At 42.8% G+C, this 20,700-nt stretch overlaps 1 protein-coding gene across 1 annotated transcript in view; it reads right to left on the reverse strand.

Annotated features, from left to right (window-relative positions):
- Positions 1 to 20,262, reverse strand: part of KCTD16 (potassium channel tetramerization domain containing 16) — a 200,261-nt gene extending 179,999 nt beyond the window's left edge. Inside the window, exon 1 of the mRNA XM_075009759.1 lies at positions 19,431 to 20,262. Within this exon, the coding sequence (XP_074865860.1) occupies positions 19,431 to 20,262 (832 nt within the window). The remainder of the gene's footprint in view (positions 1 to 19,430) is intronic.
- Positions 20,263 to 20,700: the final 438 nt, after the last annotated feature.

The following is a 20,700-nucleotide window of genomic DNA, read 5'->3' on the forward strand; positions in this document are numbered from 1 at the left end:
AGTCCCAGTCCTACAGATTGCAACACAAAAGATTTTACAAAGATTTATGCCATGAATGTGAAAGAGACAAAGAAAAGTTTGCTGGCCTCTGTAAAGTCATACATAATAGAGTTGTTCCATGTATTGGGTAGCCTGGCTTCCTTTTTTCTGAAGAATTGCTGGTTACTTTGTGGATAAATGTGTTTAGAGTCTACATGTGTAAGCAACATCCTGAGACAGAGGTAGGCAATAAGCTGGAGGCACTTCACCAGGGTTAGCCTCTGACATGCAGCTGGTGCTTTATTTACCTACCTGGTCATAGGTACAGTTACTTGCATCTCCTGTTGGCTGCAGATTGCCATTCCCAGACAATGGGAGCTCTGGGAAAAGGTATAAACTGGGACACCACTTACTGCAGCTCCCATTGACTGGGAACAGTGACACATGGCCAACTGGAGCTGCAAGTGGGTGGGCAGATAAATAAAGCACCAGAGGCCCAAAAAGGGATACCCCTGGTAAACTACATCCAGCCCACAGGCTGTTCATTGCCCATCCCTGTCCTGAGAAGTCAAACATAGAAATTTCTCTGCTTGAGGTTCAATCAGTTTTGCTCCTTTAGGTTCTAGAAACATGGCTTCATCTGCCACCTCTACGTTGACTGTTTAAGTGCAGTGGTAAATCAGATCATAAATGGCGCCTTGTATGAGTGTGGGAGTCCAAGGTGGCGTCAAGGAGACACTGACTATAATATTCAACCAAATTCAGGATTACGTCAAATTATTGTTTCTGTAAAACTTAAAGCTAATTAATATTTTTTTCAAACAGGTAAAATTTATCACCAGTTTATAACTCAACTACTCCCTATGTTTTACCGAATATGCTGAATGGTCAGAACCTAATATGTGTGAGACTAGGACAAGAGGGATGCGCGAGGCCTATGCCTAGATACTTTAACATCCACTGGGCCTTTTCTGTTGTTTTAAGTGAACTGCATTTTATTGAGTAACACTAAGGTGTGGGTTCACAAAGACCCAGTTCAGGTGCAGGTTATTGAATGTGCATATCGTTGACAGATAGGAGAAAATCCTGCTTAATCATCCCTAATAAATGGAAGAAACTTAAGGGCATATTTTCAAAGAGATGAATGCCTATAATGCACATTTTTAAACACATTTGGGCATGCAAAACACATTGGGGTTAGACAAATTTAGACTGTATGAGTCCATCAAGGATTTTTCACATCTTACTCATAGATGGGCGCATAAACAGGCACACACGCTTAAGCACATGTCCCAAATGTATATTTTACACATGTGGGTGTTCCTAGACTACTACACAGAACTACTCAGAAAGTGATCAAATCTACTGGACATAAGCAAACATTGTTTAGATCATCATCAATAACCGTGGGCTCAGCACCCGTTGGTATCTGATGCCTCTCTCACTGTTTCCTTCCATCTTTCCCTATCCAGTGCAGAGTGACTTAGTTTCTGTAGACTAGCTTCGCACCAATCTACTACATCATCTATCCATTCTCTGTGGGGTCTGCCTCTCCTATTCGAACCATCCATCATGCCAAATACTAGGGTCTTGATTTTTCATTCGTCATTCATTCTGCAAATATGTCCAAATAGTTGTAGCTTCCGTTTTATAAACTTTCTGGAGCAGGTTCTCTTTCGGCTGTATCTTCCTATATAATTCCTCATTGGTGACCTTCTGCATCCATCCTATTCTCAGAATCTTTCTATAACAACTCCATTTGAACGCCAATATTCTTTTAGAATCTTTTGTTATCACCCACGTCTCACATCCGTACAACATGCTGCTGAATACACACATTTTCAAGACACCCAGCTTCGTTCTTAAGCTAATCGCTTTGCTTTTCCAGATCTTATCCATCACCTTCAAACTCGCTCTCACTTTCATTATTCTAGTTGCTATTTCCTTCTTACAGTCTAGATCATACGTTATGTTGCTCCCCAGATATGTGAACTTCTCTACATTTTCTAGTTCAATACCATCCACACTGATCTTCCTTCCTGTTTAGATCAGTGTTTGTTAAACTATATTCCACAGAACACTGGTGTTCCATGAACAACTCACAGATGTGCCACAAGCATCTGACACGTTTTTGATAATGGTATATATTTTCTGTTATTGATACTTGACGCAATGTTACTTCTTACCATTTTGTTTTCACTGTATGTGTTGCTGTTTGTTTTGTTTGGTCTGACAACTTTTTGGAGAAAATTTTCATAGGTGTTCCATGTCAGCAATATTATTGTTTGGTGTTCTGTTATCTCAAAAACTTTAAGAAACACTGGTTTAGACTATAGGTTCTTTGGGGCAAGGACCTTGTCTTCCCACTTGTTTATAAAGTGTCTAGCACATTATAGGTATTGTAAAACTAATATTAATAATTACAATAAATCCCTATGTACTGTTTCAGTGAGTATTGCACACCATTTCCCAATAGAAATGCACCAGATTGACATATAAAGACATAACCCAATGGTTGCTTTATAATTAACAAAGTAATTTTCTAAGAGACACCGCATAGGCCTATAGCTAGAAGATATTGTCTTGACACACCATTGTTGCTCCAGAGGAAGTACAATGCAGTGTTGAAAAGTAGATGGAATATAGAAAGAGATAAGGGCAAACAATGTCCATGAGAGTTGAGAGTCTAGTCAAGCAATGGGCACAATAACTCTCTGATAAGCCAAAAGGCCAAGTGTTCCAGGATATTGCTGAGAAGGCAGCTGCAATTGCCACAGGACAAAATGTCTTCTGCAGCCAGGTTACTAAGTCCTATGAGGATTAAGGAGGACTGGAGTGACAGAGAGGTGGAGTAGTGGGATAGATACAGCCAAACTATAGAGAAGAACCATAGAACTAATAGGTTTAGAAGGAACCTTTAGTAGGTTGACCTACTCCAATCTCTCTGCTAATTTCTATCATATCTCAAAAGCAACCTCAAGAGAAAACACAACTGGGTTTCAAATTAGGTACTTCAGTAGACATAAACTTGATATACTTGTTAACCGCGTCTACACTAGGCATTATTTCCAAGAGTCCAGGGCCTCTTTTGAAAGAGTGCATGGCACATACGCCGCATGCTCTTTCGAAAATGAAATCAAAGGAACATGCACCACCATCTGAAATACCTCTTCCAAATATGAAATAGGAAAACCCACCCCTTTTGAAAGCTTATTTCAAAAGAAGACATGTATAGACATTCTACGATGCGCTCTTTTGAAAGAGCGGTGTTCACCATGGCAGCAATCAGTAGTTAGGTGGAGATGTGCTGCCCAGAGCCTGTGGAGCTCTATGGTTTGACTATGCAGCAGCCCTCCACTGCTGCCCCACAGTAAGAGCCCCCCCCATGCAGGCCACCCAAGGTCCCCCCACATCCTGTATATAGGTGTATGATAATGTTTGGCATAGTTTGAGCAATATCATTTGATGTGTTGAATAATAACAGTTTATCTTACCCACATCCCTGTGTGCTGTCTGCCTGTTGGGGAGGGCTGTATGCGGGAGGTCTGTGGCAGTGTGTGGGGGATAGGGGGCTGACTGCAGGAGATGGCAACAGCGTTGTGCATGGTGGACCCACTAGGGGTAGCTAGAGCAGTGATCAATGGGGGCCTTGGTCAAAGTATTGGTGCAGGGCCTCCTGGACATGGACCCCATCCTGGTGGGCCTGGCAGCTGGTGGTGGTGACTGGCTGGGGGTAGCCCATGCCGGCCTCAGTCACACACTCCTGTACAAAGGCCTCCCCCTTAGCCTCCATGATATTATGGAGCATGCAGCAGGCACCCACTACCTGGGGGACATTGAGGATACCACCTCCTGGGGAGCTGGGAGGCAGCACCACAGGCCCTTTTGACAACAGAAGGTTTGCTTGACCATGTTGCAGGCATGGTCAAGGTGGGTGTTAAACAACTCCTGGCTGGGGGTGGGATGGCCCGTATAGGGGCACATGAGCCAGGACTAGAGCGGGTATGCTGCACGGCCACCAGGCAGAGGGACACTATGGTGTCCCCCAATGGGATCTCCCTCTGGGGGGTGTATGCCCCTGCCTCCAACTAACAGTACAGGTCCAAAATGCGGAAAATGTGCATGTCATGGGTGCAGCCAGGCCAGCCCACATAGTTGCCCTGGAACTGGCCCCAGCTGTCCACGATGGTTTGCAGGACCATGGACTAATAGCCTTTCCAATTTATATATTGTCCTCCAATGTGCTCTGGGTCATGGCTGGACATGTGGGTCCTGTTGAGGGCCTCGAAGCAATTCGGAAACCTGAGTGCAGTGAAACCTGTGATGGCCATGTCCAGGTCCCTGACGTGGGCCACACTCTGGAGGAGCATCACATTGAGGGCATGCATCATCTGCGGGGGGGGTGGGGGGGACACAAGCACACCCATGAGGGTGTGCCAGGTGTGCCAGGCCCAGCCCCAGCCCCACACTGGGCCACAGGGCCCAGGACCCCAGTGGGTGCATGGCCTGGCCCTTCTTACCTCCATCAAGAAGGCCCCAACCATGGTCTTGCCCACACAAAATCAGCGTCCCATGGAGCAGTAGCTGTCTGGGGTGGCCAGCTTCCAGAGAGAGATTGCGATCCTCTTCTCCATGGGGAAGGTGTGCTGCATCTGGGTGTACTCATGTCTCAGTGCAGGAAACAGCCACTGGCAGATCTCCAAAAAGGTCTGCCGCCGCATCCAAAAATTCTGCAGTGGAGCCACCAGTCATCATTCCACTCCCACATGACTAGATGCTCCCACCAGTCTTAGCAGGTGGGTTAGCTCCAGAGCTGAAGGAGCACCCAGCAGGGAGGCGGGTGGTGATGAAGGAGTTGAGGGTCTGGGGCACCTCCAGCTGCCCCTGGGGTGGGGCCTCCCCCAGCAGGAGCTGCAGGGCAACCACCACTGCTGTGGCCAGCAGGGCGACCACTCCACTGGCGGCAGCAAGCAGGGTTTCCAGCTGCTGATTCATGCTCTGTCCTGCAGGCACTGTGTCTGCGGGGCTGGTAGCAGCTCTGCAGGCCTAGTGCCGTGCAGGGCAGTGGTACTGGGGAGGGGCCCTTTAAAACGGGGGAAGCTCTTACCCCAGCAGGGCTGGTCTGCCATGAAGCCCCAGCTGTGGCATTTCCTGGGCCCTTCTTTTGAAAGAGGGCATGGGTATGCGTGGATGCTCTCTTGCGAAGGGCTGACTGGCCCCTTTTGAAAGGGCAGATGGCCCTTTCAATGGCACAAATTGACGGCACCAGCCCTACCCCACAGGTAGATGCTCCCCTTCAAAAGGGCGTCTTTCAGCTACTCTCTCAAATGGCGACCTTTTGAAACAGCGCTTAGTGTAGACATAGCTGTTATGTATAGGAGTGAGCCAAACCCTCTGGGATTATACCTTTGTCAGTGACTAGAGCAATAAGTAGGTACAGTAATAAAATACTTTCGAAATTCTCTTGGCCAAATGCTGATGCTGAGCTATTATATATTGGTGCAGCTCTACTGAAGCCAATGGAGCCATGCCAATTAACACTAGCTGGAGATTTGCCTCTCTATCCCTAGAGTTATACTACTGGGAGAGAACCATTTGGTGGAAAGCTGAAGAATGGAGTGAGTGAACTATTGGCTGCAAAAGGGCAAGAAGAGCTGTTTAATAAAAATACTGTGTGTATGGCATCTATTACAGAGAGGTTTGGGCAAGTATATTGTATTTAGGGAAGATATTTGTAGTGTTGCTATCAACATCATTTATTTCTGTATTAAATGTAATTATTTGATTTACCGAGTACCAAGGGTTTTTACACAACGTATGAATGATACCGATGAAGCCCAGAAAAATCATATATCTGACACCATTTGATGTACAACTCTATATAAATGCAAAGTATTAGTATTATTGTGCCATTGATTCTGAAACAAAATTCCCCTTTGACTTCCTGGGAAATTACAAATTTCAAAGGGAGTTCTACTGAATCAGTGGCGCAATATGCCCCCGTACTGTGGTGCAATATAAATTGCAATGAAATTGAAGGTGATATAATAATTCAACACTACCCATGCAGCCTACATGTTTCCAAAGGTTTTTGTTTGCTTTGTTTTCTTTTTCAAGTTCATCTGATCCTTTTGGACAGTTTCTCCTCAACTTGAACTGATGACTACTTCAAAACTAAAAAGTAAATTAAATAAAGCCACAGTACTTGTGAATTAGCACATACCTGTCAAATTATGGGCTTGGTACATAGTAATTGTGCAAGATTACATCCACACACAAAAGCAGATTTAAAAAAGGGAGATCTGATCTGTTGACAGAGAGCAGCCAGATTGTCCAGACACTCTCTCGAAAGAACGGACAACCAGGGCTGCCTGGTGAACCAGAAACCCAGTCTGTCAGCAGAAGCTCTCTCCCTGCTCCCTAACCCGATGGTCTACATGGCTTTTTTGTCAACAGAAACAGTCAGCAAAGACTTTATCTGTCATCACAGAAAGGTAGAATGCTGTGGCAGAAATTCTCTAGTGTTGTCAATGTGCAGAAATATATGTTAGGAAAGAGTAAACAGAGAGCTGTTAAGAGGGATTTGTTACAGTGTGCCCAAAGAAAAGTAGAAGAAATTAACAAGCAATCACAGTCAAGTCATTAATGCTGAGTTAGGAAATTTACAAAAACAAAATCCTATTCAATAATTTTGCTTCCAGGAGTTCAAAAAGGCATTCTAAACCTAATAAACAGAGAGCACCAATAAGATTTCAAAGTGTTTGGAATGTTTTTGGAACAGCAGGGAAGTGAAAAATAGTAATTGTTTCATAAGCCCCTTAGTCAATTGAAGTAATTCACATATTGACTCTAGGAAAAGGTTCATTTAATGGAGACTGAAATAGTATGATGAATTCAAGGCTGGCCCATTCCTTCCTGCAGAACACCACTCAGATGCCATTTGATATTGCTTCATCAGGGCCCCTTGCTTTTAAAGCTAACAGGTGCATTACAGCACTAAGTGTTTGCTTCCCAGGAGTCACTACCAAGCAGTGGAAAAGTCATCTAGACTTTCAACACCTAGAACAAAGTGCTGACCATGTTCACAGCACCAGTAGTTCAGTAGTCTCCGGAGCCCAAAGGAAGCAAACAGAACACTCAGCTGAAGCAGTGTTCACTAAATAAAGTCATTTTTATTAGGGCTATTCAGGATGGATTAGAAACTAAGATAGCCAGGGTTTTCATTATTTATTTATTATATTATCTGTAGAGTGTTTTTAGCTTCCTGAAGCAGCTAGTGAATAAGCACTACAAATTACTAATCGCTTTGCCAGAAGATTCTGAAAAAGCACTAGATAATTAATATTTCCAATTTATGAACCAGCTTCCTAATCCTGTTTGTCTATTACACCTGTAGACTTTTCAGCATCAACATTCAGCTTACATGCAAAAAGGCACTTACAGGACTGATCTTCAATAGAAAGTGTTCAATGGGATTACATTGTCTACTTGAACAGGTTACGGATAGCCCAACAAATGCCCATAAACATCTATCAAAATGTACAAGATTGATCACATCATCAAAATGGTAGTTACAACAGGCTGAACCTCTCTCGTCCGGCTCCCTCTGGACCTGACCTGAGAATCTGCTGGATGATGTAAGGTCCATATTTTCTAGCGTGTTACCAACACTTCCACTGTTTCCTGGGCTCTTAGAAAACATTTAGGGGTAAACTACAGCACAGAACACTGAGTGCCAGGACTGGTGGCTGTAAACAAACTTTATAGGACCACAGGAGACTTGACCACACTCATGAGAAGTGGTTGTCCAGCAAACTAAAATCATGCTGGATTACAGAGTTTGCTGGACGAGAGTGTTCTGGATTAGAGAAGTTCAACCTGTAGCAGATTTATTGGCCATTGCTCAGTTCCTTAACTGGATTAATTTTTGTGTTTTGTAAAATAAAATGAAAACGTACATGCTTAATTTAAATCATTGCTCTGGGGTGGGGCTGGGTATGATGGGTCCAGTGTGCAGACTGTTCCAGGGAGAGACGACTACCCCAACCCTCTCACACCGCAGCATCTTGGGGTTTGGTGACAAGCACATCTCCATGGCTGCTGCAGCAGACATAGCCAGGGGAGGGGCGCATATCCCCTGGATGGGGCAGGTTCAGGTTTGTCTGCCCCTTGCACTCACCAGCCAGAATGATAAGATCAACAAACTGTGCACATTCCCCTCACTCCCTGTTCAAGGGGAAATTTTCACTAGCAACCACACGCCACACCACAGAAATACTAGTCCTAGAACTTTTCCCTGTAACAAGACCTGTCCCCATATTTACACTGGAGACACCATCACTGGATCTAATCACATCAGGGGCTCATATTCCTGTACTTTCACCAATGTGATATATGCCATCATATACCCGCAATGACCCTCTGATTTGAATACTGGACAATCACTTCACCAAAGAATGAATGGACACAAATCAGACATTAGGAATCTCAATACACATAAACTTATCAGTGACCATTTCAGATGAACAGGTCACAGCATCCGAAATTTGAAAGTGTGCATTCAAAACAAAGACTAATACCAGATTACAAAGGGAGACATCTGAATTGGAGTCCATTCTTAAGTTTGACACTTTTTGTCTCAGTCTCAACAAAATATCAATTACCTTACTCATTACAAGCAGTTTCCCCCACTTTTGATATTCATAGTGATCCCAGGCAGCCCGCTTTAACTTAATAGACACGAGGAGAAACTATTTTTCTTCCCCATCTCCCCACCTTCTGTCCTATCTACCTGATTCATCAGCTTTTATTTATTTTTTTTCCTCTCTCTCTCAAATTCTCTTTGTCACTGTTATCAGTTATCATTCATCGGCATTTTCCAGATTCGAAGAAGTGGGTCTGTCCCACAAAAGCACATCACCTAATAAATTATATAGTTAGCCTTTAGAAGTACTACAGGACTGATATTTTTGTTTTGTGAATATACAGACTAAAACGGCTACCTCTCAGAGACTATTCACCATGCAAGGCACTGCATTTAGCTGTTTGGAGTGGAAATCCATCAACTACATGAAAAACTTGCACAGATCCATACAGACATCATCTTCCTCTCCAAGTGCTAGAAGATGGACATCATACCGAAGGGACTGAAAGTGAAAAACCCATTACAATTAACATACTACACTGATTACACTGAGAGACTGTTCCACACACTCTCACAGAAACTGTGGAACCACCTGAGTAATAAACTTTCACACAAGATGCCACATTGCATGCAAAACATCTATAAACACACACTTTTACTCCCTACAAAAGAGACATGACAATAAACTATCTAAACTACTGCATACCACAGGATACTACAAACGTGACTCCCTCACCTGGTAACATTGTTAATCTTTCCAGCTACAGACTTAGCCCAGCAGAAGAGTCTCTCTTATCCCAGGGACCTTCTTTCTGTCTCTCTCCCCATCCCCCGGAACTCGATATATCTTTGTGGTGACCCTGAAGCCTTTTTTCCACCATGTCTGTCTGAGGGAACACAACACAACAATGAACACCAAGCTAACCCACTAGATCCCCCTACCTATGCCAAAAGAAGAAGAATTCCATGTGGATTCTTCCCGATGGTCATACTGACAGTCTGGATTTCTATATTCAATGCTTCTGCAGTTGTGCAGAGGCTGACATTGTGTACCACCACCAACCTTAGTGCACACCTTAGTTATCTCCTTTCTGGGCTGAATAACGCAGATCTTTTTCACCTTTCCTTGTACGGAAGCAGTTCCATTACACTTGACCATCCTTTTTTGCCCTTCTCTGGACATTTTCCAGTTTCATCATACCTTTTTAAAGATGGTCAGAACTGGACACATATTCAAGATGTGGGCACACCCATGGATTTATAAACTGGCATTATGATATCTGGCAGTTTAATACCTTGGCTTCTGATGTACTTAAGAAGTGTTTCTTGTTAGTGTGAATGGTGGGTGAATCACTGGTTTGGGGAAGCAAGCCGAAGCCCTACCCCTTCTGCCCAAGGCCATGCCCCTTCCATACCCCTTGGAGCCTTAACCCCATTACAACAGCTAGCCCCTCCCCAAGCCCCACTCCACTATGGCTGCTGTCCCCAGCCCAAAACTAGCAACTCCCCTATCCAGTGCTGGGCAGCTGCACAGCCCCAAATTCCCCCCACCCCAGCCCCAAAGTGATGGGAGACCCCCATCTCCCCTCATACAACCCTACCAGCTGAGCCTCTACGCAGCTGCACAGCCCCAGCTTCACTCTAGCCCCCAGGGGAGCCAAGGAGCTGAGTCACGGCCCCAGCTTTCCCAGCCAGCAGCAGCACCACCACCAGCAGGGCAGTCACACCACGGCTCCAGCCTTCCCATCCAGCCAGAGCATTGGCGTGGCCAGCCCCATCTTTTTGGGAAGTTAACACCTTCCCTTGCCTCCATAACCGACCACCCATCATTATTAGTTTTTCTACATTTTAGCAAGCTGTTCCTGAAATTATACTTTTACATTTTATTGACAGAGTCTGTGTTCCAATTTCATTGGGAACCCAGAGATGTCTAGAATCTCTAAAAATCAGGAAAACAGTGGGCCATATTGAGACACTGCTTTTTAAGCAGGACTCTCTATTGGTTTTAATGAGTCATGACAGCACAATATGGCTCACTACACGTGTTATATACACTGACTGAATGCATGTGAATTTAATAGGAAATTTGCTTAAAAATAGATAGCATGATATAGCTCAGTATTTGTCTTTAATTCTGTTTATTTTTATCCATATATTAACTTGTTCACATCCTCTGAAAGCAGTAAGGCAGAAGTCACTCGCATTACTCCTCACTGCCTACTCACTCCCTACTTCATTTTTACAGACAGACAATTTAAAATCATTCTACCAGTTTTAATCCACTCTATATCTATTTTCCTTCTTTACCAAGAAGAACATGTCTTACAGAAAGATTCATAAAAGGTTACTTTAACTCATTCTGAACACGCATTTTAAATTGTGCTTCCAGTTCCCAAGTCTGCCATACATTACCCCTACCTTTGAGAAGCTGCAAAAAATAAGTAGAGAAAATGCTGCTGCTAAAATCCCAACCATTCTAGAATAACTACAACAACTGTCACAATGAAATATTTCTCTGTATATTCTGTGAATTTGTAAAAATCTAATTAACATAAATAGCTTTACTGTTCTCTCTCAATCTCACACTTTTATTCTCTCCTGTTTTCTCTCTCAAACAGCCGCAGCCAACTTTTTAAGAAAATTTGAAGTCTTCACACTAGAAAAAGTGCCCAAGAACAACCTGTTGAGAAGAATTTTGAACTGACCATTAAGGAACACACAAAATGACAAACAAGCGTTACCATTTTTTCCCTATACTTCTATTCTCTTGCAGGATCCTAGAAACTGGAATTTTTCTCCGACAATATCTTCAGGGAGTCCAGCATGGGGCTTCTTTTCTTCCATATGTCTTCCAGGTAGATTGATGCTAAAACTTCCCAGATAAATGTTACAAATGTCATATAAATTATGGTGCAATTCTAGTCTCAAAGGTGAATTTGTGAAACAGACATTGTTGTGGCTATGGTTAGAGCTGCTGAATGAAATCCAAATAAATGTAATTAGTTTACCATTAAAGTTACGAGGGTTTTCCAACTGCCAGCCCCATAAACTCAAGCTGGGCACAGGAAGCCAAATTAGATTATTTATGGCTTGTACGTGAGCAGCAGCACTAAAGATTATGTTAACTCCACTGCAGGAAACAAACTTTGCAGGCATAACTGAAGACAAAATTTGCTTTGCATGTAGGGCCTGATCCACAGATTTCAACAGGAGTCTTTCCATTAGCTTTACTGGTATTTGGATTAGATCTTTAAAGCTTGGCTGGGGTACACAGCAGATCTGTAGCACTACATAAGGCACCACCTTTACATAGTCCCTTTTCAGATTAGAACGAACTGCATCATTTCATCAGAGAGTCCTACAGTATTTAGAGAATAACTTTATGAAAGCTCCTTAAGCCCATCCTACAGAGCTTCAAAAAGAACTGTAACAATTGTATAGGATGGTTACAATTGTGACAGAAAGCTTATTAGCCTTCATTAAATTCTACAGATTTCTAGAATAAATTTCTAGAAAATTATATTACATTGCCATACAACCCTATTGTGTTTACCTTTGTTAAATTTTATGGAGTTTTTCCATACAGATCTTGACACCTACTTAAGATTTCATCATCACCTATTCTGCTTAAAACCTAGACCACTTCTCAAACAAAGAATGAGTCTCCTCTTCCTCTTCACCCTTAAAGGAGAGCCAGCTTGGTTTTAGCTGAACTTTAGCGGCTCATACACCAATCTCCAGAAGTCCCAGGTGTGAGTCTGCCTGTGAGTGGTTTCACTATACATTTAGAAAGGCCCCACTAATGCCATCTCCTACACAATAGCTCTGTATATTTTAATATGATGGGAGTTGAATGAAGACAAAACAATTGAGTTAGACTCCTTTAAAAAAAGATAATCAGCTAAACCACATTTTTGACGACTTGTTTCATGGAATTGCTGAGATGAGACCTTCCTCTAAATCTTTAGGTCAATTTGTTTATAATTAGATTAGAATTACCTGATTATTTAAGTTATACATCATCATCTAAACTATCAAATTTCTGGTCAATGGGGTGACTAACCAAACCATTCCATTGTGGTAAAATTCTGAAGCACACACTCTGCAATCAAGATAACAAGTCAGACCCAATCTGACCCTCATCCAAATTCGACACAATGCCCCAGAGCAAAACCCTTGAAACCTTCTCATTTGATGGTAACATTAGTCGGAAAATAGATCCCACTAATAGAGTCACACGTTCACCGAGGTGCAGTAGTGAAGCCTACTGAGATTTCAGACAAACTTCTTATTCAGCATTAGAGAAATGGAGCACTGCTCAATAAGCTTTTCACCCAGCAATAAAGTGAGAAGCCTAGGTGAGGATGATGAACTGAAGGTAACATGGTAGTGGAATGGGGAGTGGGGGAGGATTGAACATCTCACCTCTGCAGGATTGAATCATTCTGAAGCCCATTTTGCTATTTTTCTGGTCATTTTTATCTTCATTCAAGACATTTAGAATAAGCCTGAAGAACACACTAGAAAATATACTAAAGAGATGCATTTGAAGAGTCAGAAAGATGGCTCAGATAATTTAATGGTCTTTTCTTCTATGCCTAATCCCTATAGTTTTATATCTTGTGGATTTCAAAGTGCATTTGCATTGAATTTTGTTTATCAAACTTTTGCCTGAAGGCTTGATTTATTTATAGTAGCTACACACATACACACATTAATTAAATGCTCTTCCAGCTATATTCTCCTGAAAACACTGTCCTGCTGCTGCAGCTGGTTACATGAACCTCGGGTAAAATATGCCTTATGAATACCATACCGATTATAAAGATGAGATTTGCACTTCCAGTTAAAGGCTGTCAAGCTAAATTCTAAATGGATAGCAATTACTTGGCTTCTTCCCCCATCCAACCCCACTTAACAGGATATGATCATTGAACTAAAGATAATTTGAGAATAGTCCACAACCATCTCTTTACGTCAAACTGCTGCCATCAAAGTAGAAAAACAAAGAAAGTGTTTTGTTAAAAGGACAAGGTCAGAATGCAGCCAAAGTCGACAATTGTTGCCATCATGAGTTAAGCCAGAGCATATCTTTAAGGAGCAAGAATCCTGTCAATTAATTTTCTGCCTACAGTCATATCACCACATATGTTTCAAAGTTTCCTTTGAACATTACAGCTACTTGAGATGCTCTGTGTGCATGGCTATGAAGTGTCCTTCTCAAGGCCAGGCTTCAGGAAATTTGCATGATTTCCTCCAAATTTAGAAGCAACTTTTATGTTTGCTTAGACTTGGGATAATGGCTACAAGAGTAATTTATTTGCATGTAGTTCCATACTAACTATGCGGGCAATTATCTACTCTAGTTCAGTGGTTCTCACAACGTTTTCTGGTTGGAATACACTGAAGGATGGGGATGCCCACCAAGTCCCATTGCACCATATTTTGGTATAGTTATTACCGTTTCTCTTGTCTGTTCAGTTACACTCTCTCTCTCAATCTCCAATGCTTTGCTGTGTTCTCTCTTCCCTTCCCCACCAGCATTTTGTTTCCTCTTCCCCCCCGCCCCATTACTGACTCTCCACTCCTCCTCCAACCCATCAGAAGGCTGCTGTTTGTGGTGTGAATTGAGTTATACTTGGTGCCATCCATATGTATAGTGAGAGCAGCAACAGGAGAGAACAGGAGCTTAGAATGGCAGTCTAGACCTGCAGCCTGATGCAAGTGAGCTGCTTCTACAGCCAGCGACACAAGAGGCCACTGAGAAGCAGAGAGAGAAGGGGAGTGCCAGTGGCTTTAAAGAAACCACCCACTAAGATACTTAGAGCAGCAGAAGCTTGCTTGCAGTCGGAGCAGAATGGGTATGGCACATAGACAGGTTGAACCTCTCTCATTTGGCACCCTCAGGACCTGACTAGTATTGGAGGAGAGAATTTGCTGGACCACAGGAGGTCAATATTTTCCACCACATTACTAACACTACCACTGCTTACTAGGCTCTTAGATGACATTTAAAGGTAAATTACAGCGCAGAACACTGAGAGCCAGGACTGGTGGCTGTTAAACTTAACGGACCATGGGAAACTTGACCACACCCATGATAAGTGGTCGCCTGGCTAACGAAAATCATGGTGGATTACAGAGTTTGCCAGACAAGAAGGTTCCAGATTAAAAAGTTTCAACCTGTAGCTTTCCCCAGCCCACTTCACCTTGCTATTCTCCTCTGTCCCCAAACTTGTCCAGTATGAAAAACACAAATTGGGAACCACTAGGCTAATGTTTAAAGTGGGGCTTTTCCATTTTCCAACCTCTTCTCTCCCACTTCAGGTTTAAGAACTCACCGGTATCTCTGTGAGAGAGACCCAACAAGCCAACTTTGGCAAGGGTGTAATTTTGGGAACAAACGGAAAGGTTTACTTTGTAACTGGCTCCTAAAATAAGAGAAAGGAAATCCGTATGTACACATTGCCTTAAAATTAGAGGGACTCAAGCCACATAATTCTGATGGAGTTCTGTATTTCAAATACCCTGAAGTTTAAGGGTTATCAAAATCCAAGCTTTCTGTTCAGCCTAAAGATTGAAAATGTTTCATAAAAGGAGTTTACAAGTGCAGAGGGAGCATACTGCAAGATTGGAGTGTTCGGATGTCAGGTGTTAATTCAGGATTGTCTGTACTTAAAATAGTCAGAGAAAGCACATCAAAGGTTCAAGGGTATTGGGGCTGACACTCTTCTCAGTGCATCAGATTCACCCTTAGCACAGGAGAATCAGAATTGGAATAGGAGAAAAAAAAATATCTATATGCCATCCCCAACTCCTGTCCCACCTTTGAGAAGGAACTGCGCCCTCACTATGCAGCTACTGCAGTCACTGGATCTGTTTAATTGTGGACCCACTGAACAAACATAGCCCAAGTCCAAATTCCTCTTTGGACTGGCCTATTTGAAATTGGAGCAACGCCAAGCTGCACCTTACCCAAGAGGAAGGGCATTGCACAGACACTCTGCATGCTTGCTCTGCAGCCCTTCTAAGCAACACCACTGTAGGTTTACAGTGTTGGATAGTTTCTGAGGCACCTGCAATTCCAGATATATTTCATCTGCGGTGAACATGAATCTCCCATTAGCCTTAACAGCACCTACATATGTCCCTTAACATTACATTTTGTTGACCACACATGTTAGTTGAGCAGGACAACTTCCACTTTGCATATTTTCCTTGAGTCCCTCCAATTACTATCAAATGAATTAGTTTTCCTATGTAGGATATTCTTTATCTGCATGCCAACTATGGGCTTTCAGATTCCAAGCATGTGGAATATCTACTACAGGCTAGGGACTGACTGGTTAAGTAGCAGTACAGCAGAAAAGGACCTGGAGATTACAGGGGATGAGAGGCTGGATAGGAGTTAACAGTGACCCTTGTAGCTAAGATGGCTAAAGGCATATTGGGGTGCATTAGGAGGAGCAGTTCCAGCAGATCTAGAGAAGTTATTACTCCCCTCTATTCTACACTGGTGAGGTCACATCTGGAATATTGCATCCAGTTCTGGGTTCCCCAATATAGAAAGGATGTGGATGCATTGGAGTGGGTTCAGTGGAAGACAATGAAAATGGTTAGGGGGCTGGAGTACATGACCTGTAAGGAGAGGCTGAGGGATCTGGGCTTATTTAGTTTGCAGAAGAGAAGAGTGAAGGATAATTTGATAGCAGCCTTCAACTTCCTGAAGAGGGACTCTAAAGGGGAGGGAGAGAGGCTGTTTTCAATACTGACTGATGGCAGAACAAGGAACAATAGCCTGAAGTTACAGAGGTGGAAGTGTAAGTTAGATATTAGGAAAAACTATTTCAACAGGAGAGTGGCAACGCACTGGAATGCGTTATTGAGACAGGCGGTAGAGTCTCCATCCCTAGAGGTTTTTAAGTCCCAGCTGGCATGATTTAGTTAGGGTTGATCTTGCTTTAGACAGGGGGCTGGACTTGATGACCTCCTGAGGTCCCTTCCAGCCCTAGGATTCTATGATTCTATTATGGGAGAGAGGGACCACCATGATTTTTCCTTCCATTCTTCTTTCTTTTAAAAATGAAGGTCTTTCATATACATTCCCTGACTCTGAAGACTCAGAGTATCTGAGCTTTACATTTTCATGGGAGGTAGTTAAGATGCTCTTCTAAGAGCCTCTGAGGACATAACTAGTTGCTTTAGAGCACCTCCCATGGTTTGGGAACACTAACCTGAGCATAATAGTTTGATGAATTAATGCTTATAGAGGCACAGTTGGCAGCTTCTAATTAAATAATTAGGGCTAAGCAGCTGCACAGAAGTTCTAATGTCCCACTAGAAAGCCAGCTGTCAATGTTACTGGTCCTCAAAGCTTAAAAAAATGACTTTTGGAGATGTAATATGAGGGAGCTTTTTCACTTTAGGTAAAATCTCTATGTATTGTCCCTATTCTTCTATTTGTTCTGCTAGTGACCATATTATGAATACGCAGCTGTAAAATCCCTGCAATTCAACATTGGCGATTGTTGCAGTAACTGGAGAAAAACAGGTCACAAGTGTTTGATTTGGATCTAGACTGAGCAGGATGAATTTGCATTTTGGCTACTGATTTGGCCCATTACACAGACAGGAACTACCTGAAAAATTCAGGTCTTGATCCTGATTAGACTTTCAAATATTCATAAAATTGAATTGTGTTCAGAGAGGATCGGGCTCAAATCCTGTTGAATTCAATGGGAGTTTTTCCACGAACTGCAATAGGTCTGGATCAGGCCTGTATTGATGGATTTGGGAAGCTATGTCAAGCCCATTACACAAATGTGCACATGCACGTGTGCACATGCACACACACAGAGTCATACTTTCTTTTGCTTTGAGGTATTGCTAAAGCCGTTACTAACTTGGTACCACAGCATCATCATCACTACTAATCACAAAAAGAAAGCCAATACCTCACATACTCTGTGAAGGATAAAGTTCTGAACAAAATGCATATAAGATATCAGTCATCACTTTTTGCTAAGTAACATAATATTTGCTTTCATTTTTAAAAACAGTTGCTAGAATTCCAGCAAGCTTATAGAGTTCTCTGATTTTGTTAAATTTAAATATTATTCACTGTCATACATTTCTGGAATTACACTAATTCTACTGTAACTTCACATCAGATGACAATTTCAAATATTAGAAATCTCATCACATAAATCATCCAGGTCAGCCTAAGATTCAGCTGATCCAAGAGCTCTGAGGGAGTTTACCCGGAAGGCCTGCTATAAAACTCATTTTAAATAAATCTATGCGTACCAAAAATACAGAGGGCTTTTTTGGAACATTAACTTAAGCACTTTTACATAAGCAGGTCTGGGCTGCCTTTTGAGCTAAGTAATAGGAGCAGGTGGTAGATTGCACTGTAGATTATTACATGTCAATAAACTACTCAAGTTCTGGGAATCTTTCAACACAAACCTTAATCAACCTTTCATGTTACTGGCTGTTATTGACTACATTAGTTATACGGTGTAGCAGGTGAGACAAGTAGTTGTTCACCTTTCTATCCCCCTGCCCAAACACATGATCTTTGAAAAAGAGATAAAATCGACTTGTGCAAAGGGTCTGTCAAAACAGTCTCTCCTTTGCCTGGTTTGAGGTGAAAGTGAAACAGCCTCGCCCTCTCCTAGAACATTTAAGTCCCAGAGTTGTGGAATGATTTTCAGATACAGCCTTATGGAATCAAAATTACCTTGATGTTACCATTGGTAACAGTACCCCTGGCTGAATATCAATTTAGAAAGTTAATGAGCCTGCTAGCGATATCGCATAAAAATTAATACAACAGTATATGATCTGATGCAATTCCAGCAGGCCCACCAATGGTGGGTGGGGGTTGTTCAAGGCCCAGCAATTTAGAAAGGCTTGGAGCACCTGGCCATCATCACTGCTACAACAGCAATGGCAGTGGCTGGGAGTCCCTAAAATCACTGCTGGCGCAACAGGATACATACACTGAGTGACACTGAAGCGCAGGTTGAGATGGGGCAGGGCTGGGAGCCAGACTATCTGCCTGAATCCCCATCCTTTCCAGGGGCCCAGAGCTACTCCACCCACCTGGGCCAGGGCCCACCGTCAGCCGCCCTGGATTCCAGTTGCAGGACATATTCCCCTTGTTAGGAAGGATCTGTTTTTCATAGTGTGTTTCATAATGGCACATAGCCATCTGCCTATTTAGCCACTGAACCCAACTGTAAGGTGGTTCTCAAAAATGTCCCCGTTGAAAAGCAGCCAGCATGAGTACATTTTCCTACCCCCCTGCAACCTCCCTGCATGTGAGTACATCAGCCTGGTTGACAGATGGTTTGGCTGACAGTGCTTATTATCAAACATCTATTACCTTTGTATATTGAATCTCCTTTGAAGATTTTTCTGTAATTAAATCTGCACTGTGTTTGCAAGGCTCACATTACACCCATGGAGTACTCGGGAACCGTGAAAGGCAGTCAAATGGTTGATTTACAAAGGCTTGGATAGCAACACATTCCCATTATGGGGAGAAGAGATACTTTCAGTAGTCTGTGCTGCCACCTAGCCAAGACCATGCCATTGAATTCACTATTAATTTACATTTTAAAAGCTGAAACTATAGCATATCCCTTGGATTCTATTTTATCAGAAGAGAACTTCAATGAGCTACAGACAAAGAAAGCCAGCCTGCTGGTGCACTGAAAATGAAATGCACACCAGATGACACAGGCTTAACCAGATTATTATTATTTTTTTGTTTTAACTCTACAAAATTTCTTGTACTTACGGTAGAAGACATATTCAGTGTAGCTGGACCAGACTTTATCATCTGTGTACTGATTGACAAACGAAGCGGTCACTGAGGAATTGCAGGCCACCATGTGGAATCCACATTCTGACAACATGTCAAAAGCCCTCTCCAGGTGCTTGAATTTGAGATAGAACCTGGAGGTGTATCTTTCCGGCGCCCTGTCTGGGTCTCTGCTCTCATTCAAACTTTCTCCAAAGACCTCTTTGACTAGAGCAATCCTTCCACAAACCAAAATCCTCGGGACTCTCCTGAACTTGGCATCAGCTTGGCTCTCTCTGCCCATGGTGCATGAACCTCTGTACCCGAGGGTAATGAACCCCCATTTTCGGTCTGAAGGTAAGAGTGATGACGGAGGGCATATTCTTGTGTCACTGCCTTGGGAGACCTCCTCGTAGTCACTGTGGCAATAGTCATCAGGGCTTTGCTTGACATCATCAGGAGTTAGGAGCTTGACCAAGTCTGGGAGCTGAAAATATTCAGCTTCCCGTTTGAGCCTTCCCTTTTCTGGGAAGTGATCAGGTAGAACTACTTGCTTGTCCCTGAGATAGTCCAGAATGTAGCGGAAGAGGAAACCATCTCTATCAATGAAGACCCTTCCCTTGGAGTCCTTAGCTAAATCATTGGCTGTCTCTCTCTTGGGGGTGAACATTTTCCACAGCAGGGAGTGTGGGATGCCCACCAAAGTGGAATGGCGAGTGAAGTATACTTGACCACCCACATTTAGCTCCACCACCTCTGGGAAGGAGTGTAAACCAGCCCCTTGTTCTCTAGTAGGGAGGTAAGTCCTGCAGTTTCCACTGAGAGCCATTGTATTTTAAAACAAAAAAACTGCCACAACAAATGGCAGGAATATCTATCACGTCAAAGAGTAGAATGAGGCTCCTCAACCTCAAAAGGGCTCATAATATTAAAGAAAAAGGGAGGGCAAAAAGTTTATTTAAAAAAAATCAGGCTTGTCCAGAAGTGACTGTGTCATAGAAGCTAGCAAAGCGGGTTAAAACCTAAACAGTGGATGGACAGCAATAACTTCATCAAATGCAATCAGATCTTCCAACAAAGTCCCAAAAAAAAAAAAAAAAATCAACATCAAGCCAAGCCTACGATAAGTCACAGGTCTGTTGAAGAGAAAAAACAAAATAAGAATTATTTCCCTAAACATCATAAAAGTTAAAATAGAAGAAATGGAGTCAGTTCACAAAGCCACCCCCATCCCAGTACTGATTTCAGGGGAGAAAAATCAGGATCT

This window comes from Carettochelys insculpta, chromosome 15, assembly GCF_033958435.1.
Source record: "Carettochelys insculpta isolate YL-2023 chromosome 15, ASM3395843v1, whole genome shotgun sequence".
Taxonomy (NCBI): domain Eukaryota; kingdom Metazoa; phylum Chordata; order Testudines; family Carettochelyidae; genus Carettochelys; species Carettochelys insculpta.